The sequence below is a fragment of the Neopelma chrysocephalum genome, unplaced genomic scaffold (genome assembly GCF_003984885.1).
Source record: "Neopelma chrysocephalum unplaced genomic scaffold, ASM398488v2 Primary Assembly neopelma1_60, whole genome shotgun sequence".
Classification (NCBI taxonomy): Eukaryota; Metazoa; Chordata; class Aves; order Passeriformes; family Pipridae; genus Neopelma; species Neopelma chrysocephalum.
This window is the reverse complement of record NW_020897715.1, coordinates 7,556,221-7,568,810: the sequence shown is the minus strand read 5'-3', so window position 1 is coordinate 7,568,810 and position 12,590 is coordinate 7,556,221. Positions and strand designations below refer to the sequence as shown.

Below are 12,590 nucleotides of genomic sequence, written 5' to 3'. Positions count from 1 at the left end.
TAACATGTGTATATAAGGTCTGGCTGTTCAGTAGTTTGTGTGAGCATGGAAAGGTCCCCAGGAAAAACAAAGTGTTCTGCATGGCAGGTCTCTTTTGAAGCAGGGTCTGTAGTACCTCTGTAGTTCCCCATCTGTGGCACAGATTTGAAATATTTGAGTCTCAGCTTTGTCCAACCATTTCTGTTTTGTTCTGCATTCCTGCTTACAAATTAATGATGCTTCTCTAAATATGTGGGGAAAGGGCAGTTAGCAGATTCCGTATAGATGCAGAGAAGAAAATTAAGAAATAATTTTTAGAAGAAACAGACACAATGTAGCTGGTTTTTTTAGCCTTTTGTCTTGTTGAAGGAAACTCATTCATTAAGAGGAAAAATTGCAGAACTTCTGTACGAAGTGACAGATCTGAAACTATTAATCATATTGTTGTAGAAATTGTTCCTGTAGTGATGGGCTTTTTTGGCATGAAGAACAAATTACATATTCAACATCAAAGCGAAACAATAAATCTTAGTCGTTTACATCATTATAAGTATTTCCAAAAATGCATAGAAAAGAGATAGAGTATAATTTGTATTCTTTAAACAGTGTATGTTACAACAATAATTAGCAGCTATAATGTGCTATTGAATATATTTGGGCCTTCACCAACAAGCCCACTCTGTATGTGTGGATTTTATGTTAACATTTGCTTTTGACAGAACCACAGAATAGTTGGGCTTGGAAGGGATCTCCAGATGTTATCTAGTCTAACCTACTGCTCAAGCAGGTCCACCTAGAGCAGGTTGCACAGATTTACCTGTGCTTAGGCTTGCTACTGAGACTGTCAAGAAGAGGTTAACTCTAGTGAGAACCACTTGTTAGTGTTTTTCTTTTTCCTAAGGAGAGCTTATTTAAAAATCAAGAAGGCGAATGCCGTTAGAACATAAAATTACCATTGTACCAATAATCTTCTGTTTTGGTACCTATATGATAAGTTCATTGAGATTTAAAATACAGTAGGTGAGCTTCTCTTACTTTAACGTAGGTTTTCAGTGCTCTTTGACTTCCAGTTTTCACTGCATAGCCTCTGTCCATTGTACTGGCAGGGCACACATCTCCCAGAGGACCCTGTATCATGTCTGCTACCCCCACAATGTGTCTTGGGTACCCTGAGCATCTGAATCGGAGGTACAGGTGGGCCTGACAGAAGTGATCCCTACTGCAGTGGCTACAACCTCTGTTCTGCAGTCTCTAAAATGTTTTTTCATACTTGATGCTGTAGCTTACAAAGCCAGGTAGGTTAGATCAAGCATCAAGAAAGAAGCTTTCAGTTTCTTAGCTGCTTACTACTAGCAGTGATACTATCTCAGCAGGATGCAAGTCAAGGCATTTGTATATTTATTTACATATGTCTAGATATATGCAAGATCTAGCATTTTGGAAGATAGGGAGGCACCCAAACTTCTTGCCAGTCAGAATTATGTGACGTTTCCTAGTGGACTGGACATCCCTGACTCCCACTGAGAGGCTAATCAGGTCTATAGTTAATTTAGACACTTTGGAAAATCCCGTTATGTACCTGTCTGCACCTTGGGGTGCCTTAATTATCTGGAAAAACTGATTCCACGCCTCCTCTCTTTTCAGTCTTGTGGTTTATGGTCTCTTGTAGCAACACTTGCCCTGGAGACCTGATGCTGCACCTGCAGAGCTTGATGTCTGCTTCTGATGGTGTTTTCTTTAGGACCAGGCTTTCTATTTCTGTCCTGCAAACTTCCTGGAGCAACTTAACTTTAAAAGTTTCATGATCTAGGATATAAGCCCAGTAGCTGGTTAATACTCCAAGTAGAACCACAAGTGTTGCTGCCTTGTTAGCATTTTTCTTCACTGATGGGAAATTAATCTGACCACTCATAAATATGCTCCAGCATTTTTATTTACTTCAGTAATAGGAATATCGTTCTTTGTTAACTCTTACAGGACTTACTGGGAGTGTTCGACCACCTTGGAAAGTGAGATTGTTATTGTTCAAGCCCTGTTCCCTTGCTAGAAGACACTTCAATTTTAAAAATGTCTTTGCATCAGCAAGATCTGGGCAGTTGGGATTGCTTCCTGTAGGGAGCAGCCTGATAAATGTGATTAGACATTGAAGTGGGCTGCCCAGGGAGGTGGTGGAGTCACCATCCCTGAAGGTGTTTAAGGAAAGACTGGATGTGGTTCTTAGTGCCATGGTGTAGTTAACATGGTGGTGTTGGGTCACAGGTTGGACTCAGTGATCTCAGATGTCTTTCCCAGCCTGGCTGATTCTCTGTTTCTGCTGCCATTCAGTGGCTGAGCTGAACACTTGAACCTGCGAGTCCTCGGCCCGCAATGTCATAGGTACAGTCAGCCCGACTGGGAGCTTGCTGGCCTTGAGGTGCCACTGCTTTGGCAGCTGCCTCAGGGTGGGAGGGAATGTTCTGGCTTGCTGGCTGAAGTTCTGGCAAGTCCACAGGGTGACACGTGTGTAGTGCAAACCCTACATCCTCCAGGAGTGAAAAACTGGCGTGTTCTATTTTCCGTGGATTCTTTTTTTATCTCTGGGATTCATGTGACATTTAATAGCCAGTTGATGGGATTTAAGCATACATTTTAAGTTTAAGCACGTGCTAACTGCTACCCTGAGGTGTAGCTGGAATCCACTTGTGAACTCCTGTTCCTGCTACAGCTGGAGAAAGCAAATCTTTTTTTATTTGGTGATGAAAGCAACTCGGGGAGTTGTACTAAAGCACAACACATTTTGTAACCGCAGCTCTGAAGTGGCACCAATCCCACTGCATAACACAACATTCCTCAGGCTTTCACAAAACAGAAATGATGCATCAGACCAATCCCAAAAACATATCCTGGGTTTTATCTTACCTGGAATTTTGGAACGGGACCATGCTGGGCTGTCCCTGCTACTTGTGTGGGAACCAAGGAGGTGTCTTTGCATTCCAGGTTAAGTGCTTACTGTTTGGGTTGGGGTTTTTTGTGGTTTTGTTTGTTTGGTTTGGCTTGGTTGTGGTTGGTTTGTTTTAATTGACTTTAGAGGTGTGCTTAGGCTGGCTGCATTAAGTTAGTTTACCTCACAGTTGGTCAAAACCAGGAAAACAGTCAACTCCAGTATTGTTTTTGACATTTTCTTGTTACTGTGTAGCTCATTAAAGTTATCTTCTCATGACCTGGCAAGCAGAATGTATCTCTTCATTTTAAGCCTTGGTCTAATAGTCACAAAAATCAATAATGAAAGACTTTCTGAGATTCGGACCAGGCCCCTGTATGCATTTTATAAAAGTCCTTCTTGGCCATAGTTTGACTTTTTAAATCTTCTTTTCCTTTATCATGAGTGTTGAAACTGAACAGTTCCAATGAACTGTCCTCCCTTAGTTTGTCCCCTCCCCTTCAGAGAGTGCAGTTAATGTTCACTTCTTGGCTTTGTGGAGGAAAAAAAATCCATTAATATACCAGCTCACTTGAAATGCTCTTGTTGAAAACTGATTAAAAGCTTATTGTAGCCTCGTCTTGCAAATGGTATGCGTTCTGGTTCTCATTTGATGGGCAGCCTGTCGGCTTGTCAAATTACTCAATAGAATAATTCAATTACTCAAAGCAGCATTGCTGATATGAAGAGCTTATGTACCTCATCGCTAGCAACTGTGCTTTTCACTCCACAGGCTGGAAACATGATTTGTGAGTGGGCTGTGGCTTTAACAATGGACGGCAAAGCTGCTTCGCCGTGTATTTCCTTTTCTCCTCTTCCCTTACCCTCCCCTTCCTTTCCCTTCCCTCCACCAGGCTATTTTTGTGGTGTACTGAGCTCCCAGACCAAACTGAGGGAAAGGGAAAAGGCGCGAGGTGAGAGGTGTCGCAGTCCTTCGTTTGCAGATTTAATACATACACCCTGTTCAGAAAATACAGTGTGTATGTGGGTCAGTGATCCCTGCAGATCTTTATTATTTATAGCCATTTCTATAAATACAGGACTTCACACAGCGGATTCATGCAGTGCTGTGTTTCTTGTAAACTGAAACGTTTTTATCTGTGCTACAGTCTGGAGGTAGCAAGTGCCAGTTCATAGGTTAGGACGGAAATGAAAGCAAGCAGTGCACATGCGATGGTGATCCTGCCACAAGGCATACTGTTTATTGATCTGGGAAAACACTGTAGTGGCTCTATCAGAGGACAAGGTTTTCAATGCTGTTTCTGTATCTGATGCCCAAGGGATTTTTTTCCTCTCTGCCTGTGTTTCTGTGCACGCATGTGCATGAAACATCGGTGCTTCTCTGTGCCGTAACTGGGACTGATGACAGCTGTGTGGGTGGGAACAAGTATTCACAGAACAAACTTCCTGCAGCTGCCCTGCTGTGTACTCCCAAGGATAAAACCACTCTTTTGGTTGTTTGCTGCCATTGAGAGCTACCCAGTCCTGAGGAGGTACTAGGTTCCTTCTCCCTGCAGTGGGCACTGGCACTTACTGGGTAGGCTCCCCCAGCAGCCAGTGCTGAACACCCCTATCAGTTGTTAGGCAAACATCTGCAGCTGGAATGTGTGGCATGTTCCTCTGATTCGCTAGTTCTCCACCTTGCATAGCAACACATTTGAAATACTGAAATGCAGTCTTTCTATTACCATTAACATTCAAAAATCTCATTTTAATCTGGTCAGCAAGATACTTGAAAAATGTTGCTGTTGCATTTTGTGAATAAAATAGGTCGTCGTCCTTTCCCCTACCCCCCAAACTGTGTAGGATCCAGGCCTTTTTCCCCACCCACCATGTGTAGTCTGGCTTCCTTTGTTTTGCTGCCTCATACCAAGAACACAGCAAACAACTGAGATGTGTGCTGGGTGCTCAAGGCCAAAGAGTGTTTTAAATGGTCACAGTTTATTTTATGCAGCCATGCAGCATGGTACATTTTGGAAGAAGTACTGGGAAGATGCATCCCAAGATACTGAATATGGGATTATACTGGTTGTGATTTATTTTTGGTGCCTGGTTTGGGAAAGCATATACTCAAATGTTCTAAAATACAAAACTATTAGAGAAGAATGGGTGCAAGGTAAGACACATCATGCTACATTTGTTGCTAAATGTATGTTTTCATTTAATTCAAACTGTAAAACAAAGAAAGATTGTACCTGCTAAAGAATTCAAATATCTGTTTCTCACAGCATGAGCATACAAGCACTGGGGAGCAGTTTGCAGGATCAGAACTTCACCCTGCTCTGGGTAACGGACCCTCAGGAGAAGAAGGAGAAAACCCACTTTTTTATATATGACTCTACATATCTTAATATTTCTTCTTAGCAAATTGAGTTGGTGGTCAGACTCTAAGTGTGTGATTAAACTGTTAAAAAATCAAGATATTTAAGGATTATTTACTGTATTAAATCCTCTTACATGCAGTGCACTCTGTTGCCCTGTGGATAGTATAATGTCATGACTGGTAATTTTCCTTTTCTTTTCTAGTACAAGGATGCATTTATGAAAGCAAACCCAGGGTACAAGTGGTGCCCCACAACCAACAAACCTGTGAAAACCCAGACATCCAGTGTTACGAACAGGAAAAAGTTATGGGCCATTGCATCAGATTCTGCAAAAGACTTACCGAGCCCAAGGAAAGTAACCAAAAGTGAAGAAATGCCACAGCTTAACTTTGGGATGGCAGGTGAGATTTCCATCCACGTTACTCAGCTGTAGCATCTTCATTTTGTTTGAGGATGCAGCATTGAAATGGAACTGTGATACCAGTTTTCTTTACTACGCATGGTACTGTACTGCAAAATAACTTTCATGTCCCAAATTAAATTGCCAAAACTCTAGTTAAACCTCTGTGTAACAACTTCCTAAGATTTTCTGTAGTACGTGAGTACTTTCAAGAGTCAAGTCCAGATATGTGGCATCATAATCCATACCTCATTTGGAGTCCAGATTTGATTGATTTTTGATTCCAGCGTATCTGCTGTTAGAGACTTTCATTCTCTGGTCAAAAAGAAAAACGCTGATTGTGTGCATTCTGTTTATGTGTCATAGAGTGTTGTACTCTGTTTAGTAATTTGCTGTTTGCAGAAATAATATATGGGTGTCTCTGAAGTTGGAGATGTTAACATTCTTGTGAATCAATGTACCAATGGGGCTAACTTTTTTGTATTTAAATGCAGATATGCATAATTTAATTTTGTTGAAATATGCTCTTTTGCCCATTATATCTTGGAGGGGCAAATTCTAATCTTTTAAACATTTGAAAAAAACCTAAATATGTAAAGAGGTATAGGTGGAGTGCCTGAACTGGTAAAAACCAGATAATCTCTCACTGATATCCATAAATAGCAGAACTGTTGTAATCATGACCTTGAAATACAGAGACAATATTGTTAAATACTGGCAGCTTAAGAACCTAACAGTCAAGGTAGAAAATATTTTTTCCCCCACCATTCTTTTTTCCATCTTTTTTCCTTTTTTTTTCCTCATTTAAAGTTTCAGATACATCAGTATTTATAAAATTAGAAACTTTGTCATATCCTACCTAGTTTATGACAAGTGTGTGGCAGATAGGACTTTTCCGCTTAGAGATTTTGAGCTGGAGAGTGGAAAATGGTTTTATGGAACAAGTGTAAGGATAAAAGGCATGTATACCTTAGTATAGTGGTATGAAAATTTCCATGATGAAATTCCTTCTGGCTGTTAAGGAACTGTGAAATGTGATCAAATAAAGTTTTTCATGCTATGTAGTTCTGATATATGGGAGATCAGTTCCAAAATTCGCAAGCCCCTTCATCCCATTCTGCTTTTGCTATTAGAGGAATAATTTCTATGCTCCTTAAATATTTATTAACTTAACACAAAGAACAAGTAATAGGTCTTGACCTACCTCTCCCATCCCCTGCTGCTCCTGCTGGGCTATCCTAATGTAGAATTTTTGAGTACAGACATCTTGAAGCAACACCTGTCAGAGCAAAGGACAGAGAAATCGAGAATTAAGTAGAAACTAATCTGATCCACTGTTTTATCTATAGAGCCATTCATTTCTGAAGAAGGGCCTTCTGTGCTACGTGATAGTCTTTATTTTTATCTTTTTTCTGCAGACTGAGTCAATGAGCATAGTAATTCATAGGGGTCTTGGTCCAGTCCTCATACCAGTGAAGGCTGACGATTTCTTGAGTATAACAATAGCTCATAAAATAATGACAGGTTCTGACAGACATGTTAGCAGCATCCACATGATGACAAGTGTGCCATGCCAAATGGATTACTGCTTTGTCAACTACTAGTTCATGCTAAATATGTTTATTGTGCTCTTCTCTTCTTGACTTCACGTGATAGTTCAATTCAACTCTAATTCTTCTATCCAGTACGATCTCTTTTAAAATCCAAGTTGTATACTAGCTGATGAACTGAAATGTAGCTGAACCACCTCAGAAACACTTTTACCTTTGAAATGCTACTGACTGCCTTGTATCTTCAAGGCAGATAACTTACTTAGGACAAAGTTTATATGATTACAGAGTCATGCCAGGAAATCTGTTTTATTTGTTGGTAGTTGCTGATCCTGTCTTTTTACATATTACATTTAATTTTGGGAAATGTAATATATAGATAGTAAGATCTTTCTTCTTTTTTTTTTTAAGTCCCACACAGGCTGTGCCTTTACTTTTTTGTCATTAAAGGAATAGTTACCCCACATTTAAGTCTCTTTTGTTCACCTGCCTTTAGGTCAAGAAGCTGAGGTGTAGCACTAGCATTTGGCTTCTGACCTGCAGACCCACAAATCAGTGTCCTTGATCATCTGGCCTGGAAGTTGTAGTTGAGCATGCTTTCCTCATGACATGGCTCACCTGTGATCTGTTGTAGGGTGTAGGGCAAAGGCAACTGTTGTTTGCAACAGCTTTGCCATAAAAATGTGCAAGATTCCCAGTATTTTTCACATTTTTGCATCAGAAGAAAACTCTGAGCCAAAATGTTTTTTAGTGAGGCAAAGGGTGGAAAAAAGACACTTCCTAGAGTAGGCTGTATCCCTATAGAAACGCTATTTTTGTTTTTCTAGAAAGAAGCTTAATTATGCTTTACCCAGGTAAAAGTTAGGTGGAGCTGGTACCTGCTGGCCTTCTTTCTGCTTAGTTCTTCCTCAGTTCTTTCTTTCTCTGACTGAAAAATGGCAAAGATGAACAAGTTAGCCTGCTGAGTCTCTAACCAGCCCAGTACTAACAAAGTATGTCATTCCCAAACAGTGTGGTGGTTTTAAGTTTCATCAGTATTAAAAGCTGTTGAGAAAGTCACGAATTGCCTCCCATTCTGCAAGTCAAATGTGTGTGCTGTTTTCTCAGTACTGTTGATCTAACTATAAATTACTCCAAAATACCCCTTGAAATTAACTCTTCTTACTACTAAGTTCTTAGTGCCAGAAGAGAAACATCGGTGTGCTGAGACGACACTATAAAGATATGGCAGTGTTTGCACATGTACATTTTTTCTTCCCTTAGGTGAAGTTATTTTGTAATTTGAAACCTTAGTGGAAGGATTTTTGTTTTTATCACGATCAGACATCTAAGCACCAGCCCTCTGCTACAGCTGCAGCATAAGTGTTCAAGTTGTTTAAGCATCAAATTAAACTTTCACTTTCCACTTAGCTGTCATTTTTTCCTTCCTCTTAATTTTTATATTTAAATAAACAGTTTAAGTATTTGCTTACTTCAGGAAAAAAAAAACACTTCTGTCTTTGTCCTCTTATGATAAGCTACTTATTTAAAAGGCAGAAAGCCAAGACCACCAAGAAGAGGGGCAAGAATTTTACAGCCATGAACTGAGTGTTCTCCAGTTGGCCAAAACTGAGCAGGGGGAAAAAGACCCACGGATAACTAAAATGAAGCGTAAAAGAGCAGCTGGGAGTCATCAGTATGGTGCGGGCATAAGAAAGTGCTAAGGGATTGCTGGAACCGTTGGAGATGGATGTGCTTGATGACATCAGGAGATCTTGAGTTATTTAGACTAGGAAAGCAGGTGGAAGAAGAGCAGGGCGATTCCTGTAAATGCCGAAAAGGGAAATGCCATTTAGGAGAACAGTTATTAATCTTAAAGATGCAGGCACCAGAAAAAATGTGTACTGCCTGGCCCTGAGTATATTTAAGCTCAAAACTAGAAGAAAGCCCTTTATGCTTAGAAGATTTGGATTCTGCAAATTTGGATTCCCTTCCAATGGGAATAAAGAAAGTAGAAAGCAACCAGCCAAGCCGTTACTGTTTAATATGCAGCTCTGTAAGTTTATGATGGGCCTGGAGATCTCTTCTGATCTCTCCTTCCTCCAAATTAACAGCCTGCTCAGGCATTATTTTTCAAGATACATGTTCACTTGTCACTTTTTAATTGCCCTGATGTCCTCTGGTTTGAAGGACTGAATGGTTTCTGTTGGCATAAAGCGCTATGCTGACAGGAGAACTTCACTTACAAATTGTGCTTAGGTACTTGCTGGCCTTTCCAATTTTTTGTCTCCGTTTCTTCAACCACTTCTTGTTACTAGATTCTACACTTTCAATAATTTCTTGTGTCTTCATAGAAGCTTAATCTTTTTTTTCCATTTTTATTTAAAAATAAAAACTCCTTAAAAATATGAAAACCCCCCCACACCTTCTACCTGTTTGTTATGGTGAAGGAAAAAAATAATTCTAGTTGAATATTGGGTATGAAGCCAGATGCTATTTAGGATACATTTTAAAGATAATGATAAGCCACTCTTCTGTCCTTGAGATAGTGAATGAGCCTGGGTTATTCACATTGTTTTCCTCTGCTTCTATTTAATGCCCTTCTAAGAGATTATTGAAAAAACTTACCATGTGAAAAAACTTACCTTGTGAGTGTCAGTGTGAGATGCTGTCTGCCAGAGAATTTTTGGCAGTATCTGTGGTATTGAATTAAATAGCACCAATGAGTATTCCCATGAACTGAACCTTGATCATCTGTAGCACTAGATTGTTTGGGGGTTTACAGGTACCAGTTTAGCCCATGTCAGCTGAAAAGATCAACAAATTCCTTGGCCTCACTCCTGAGTGAGAAGGGGCCAGGGGATTTCCCAGTGGGCATTTTAGTTGCAGCTATTTTGCATCCAAATTTTGCATACCAAAATGGAACTAAATGGACAAAGGTAAGTGTGCCATTTGGCCTCCATTCCAGGGAATGGCCCCAGCTACATGTAATTTATTGTTGTAGAGAGAGTTTTTGTATAGTTTAGTAAAAGGATATTGAAAAACATGCTTAGTGAAACCTGGGGAAATTTCCCTAGCTTTGGTGTGTCTAATCATTCTGAAGTTGATGTTTCAGCAATACAGCAAGGATATTACTTCTGTTTCTCTCACGTTGTGGCTGTTGTATGAGATATTTGGGCCAGAGTCTGTCTCCCTCTCTCTACATGACACTGTTAAATGAGGCCCCAGCATTTCTTCCAAGGCATTCCCCGAAAATCAGACAGTTAGTCTTCATAATGATGAAGAGCAACCACTGTTCTGAGTGGAAAAGCCACTCCCTGGCTAATGCAGTGCCAGTGTTTATTGCTTTCACTTATTGTCATTTTCTGAGCTCCTGAAGTGCAGGAAGGCTGGAGGCGAGGAGCTGTCAGTATCAAATACTTGGAGAAAGAACATTTATATCTCCATTTTACTTGCCTCGATTATATATTGTATTGGCAGGGCAACAAGTAGGCAGGCAGCTTGCCTGGCCAGTGCCTGTGCTGTTCTGGCACAGAAGATCAAGCGCTTCATGCTTCAGAGCTGTCAGGCTGGCACTTTTCACCACTAAATGCAGCTCTAAATTAACAATAAATGAAAATAGAAATTTTGCTTCTGAGGTTGATCATGTTGTATTGTTCCATCTTTTAATTTGTTCAGTGGCTAAAGAAGGAACCAATCCCTTGGTAGGAGCATCCACTGAGTTATAAACATGTACATCTTTGTGTATATTTATGTATGAGATCATTACAGTTGCTGTTTTAAAGATATTCATCTCTGTAGTACATAAAACCTTTGGCAGTAAAATTGTAAATCCACGCAATGGGGTGTTAAGCACACAAATCCAATTAAATCCTTCAAACAGCTTTGAAAGCCTTCCCAGAGGGTACAGAAATGGTTATTTGTGATTCTCTTGAACTGCCTTTTATGGCAACTTGCTTAGAGTGTCTGTGACAAGTAGTCTTCTGGGGGTTTAATGCTGCAAGTGGTAGTTTTTTTAAACAAGCAAATGAATCAACTTAAGACTTGGTTTTACTCTTTTAACAGATCCTACACAAATGGGAGGCCTAAGTATGCTGCTTCTAGCAGGGGAACATGCACTTACTGCACAAGAGGTAAGGAACTCTCTTCTCTCCCTTACCACGGCCCTCAGTTTAAAGAGACCTCATAACAGGAATATTTGACAGTGGGGAATGAAATTTAGGACACATCTCAGGTAATCTCAGGCGGGACTGAAGTGTGAATCTCATATCCCAACTGTGAATGTAGAGGTTGAGTCCAGTTTTTGTATCAGTTTAATATTAACTCTACTGACTGAATATTTGATCACACCAGTCAAGTCTACCCTATGAAAGAATATTGCCAGAGGTAGAGGGCTTGGAATACTGTCACTGTGTTAACAAACAGGTGGTTTGCAAGCTTTTGTGGGCAGGGATTTTATATGCTTTTGTAATACCTCACACAACTGTGACCTTGGCACTAACAACAAAATAAGTACCTAATAACTTAGATGCAGTCAATGTCATTGTATAGGCATTCTGAAACCATGCAAGTGCTAAGAGGTAATCAAAGTGTTGCAGTCTACTCTTATTCACTAAGTCTTTATATCTAAAAAGAAGTTTGTAGTTCAGATGCCATCATAAACGTTTTTTATATTTTTACAAAGGGGTCTAGTAAATAAGTGTGCCTGCGTATCTCCAGTAGTGCAGAGACCTCTGGTCTTTCTTTATATTGATTATTAATATGATCTATTTTTGAGGCTAGCTTTGGAAATTGTTCAAAAAGCAGCTTGTATGTTGGGTAAAATAGGTAGTCACTGCCATAAATCTCTAGCCTGGAAAGAGCAGTGGAAGTGAGGAAGGTTTCTTTTTTGTTGTTGTTGTTATTGGGAGGAAGAGCAATAATTAACTTAATCTACGTGTGATACCCCCAAATGGAAAGTGTGTAGTGCGTTTGAGATGGGTTGTTCCTCTACCACCAAGACTCCTCCATGCTTTGCACACCAGTTTGAGCCATGGAGGTTTTTGTGCAAGTGTGGCTGCTGGCCTTCCGTGCTGCGGAAACACTAGTGTCGAGTTGGCAAAGAATTGAAAAGAAATGTATTGCCTTGTGCTAAAATGATTCTGCCCTGTACTTTTCAAACTTGTAACCTCTCAGTTTGGAGCATAAAAACTGTTTTTACTATGCTGTTATGTTTCAATGTAAGGGAAGGTATATTGTAGTCACAAATACTAAGTTCCATTAAGAAAGGTCTTTGTGAGTTGGGTTTTCTTCATTTTACACAACAGCCTCAAGTAATATGATTTCAGATGACAGTGAAGGAATAAAATCTACATTTAGATTTAGAGACAAATCAGAAAGAGTGTTGTGCGATTGTTTTA

At 39.9% G+C, this 12,590-nt stretch overlaps 1 protein-coding gene across 24 annotated transcripts in view; it reads left to right on the top strand.

Annotated features, from left to right (window-relative positions):
- Positions 1-12,590, top strand: part of BBX (BBX, HMG-box containing) — a 140,088-nt gene that overhangs the window by 81,888 nt on the left and 45,610 nt on the right. For all 24 annotated transcript variants that reach the window (XM_027681013.1, XM_027681014.1, XM_027681008.1 and 21 more), the window contains 2 exons: positions 5,465-5,663; positions 11,257-11,324. In XM_027681013.1, coding sequence (XP_027536814.1) covers positions 5,465-5,663; positions 11,257-11,324 — 267 coding nt within the window. The remainder of the gene's footprint in view (positions 1-5,464; positions 5,664-11,256; positions 11,325-12,590) is intronic.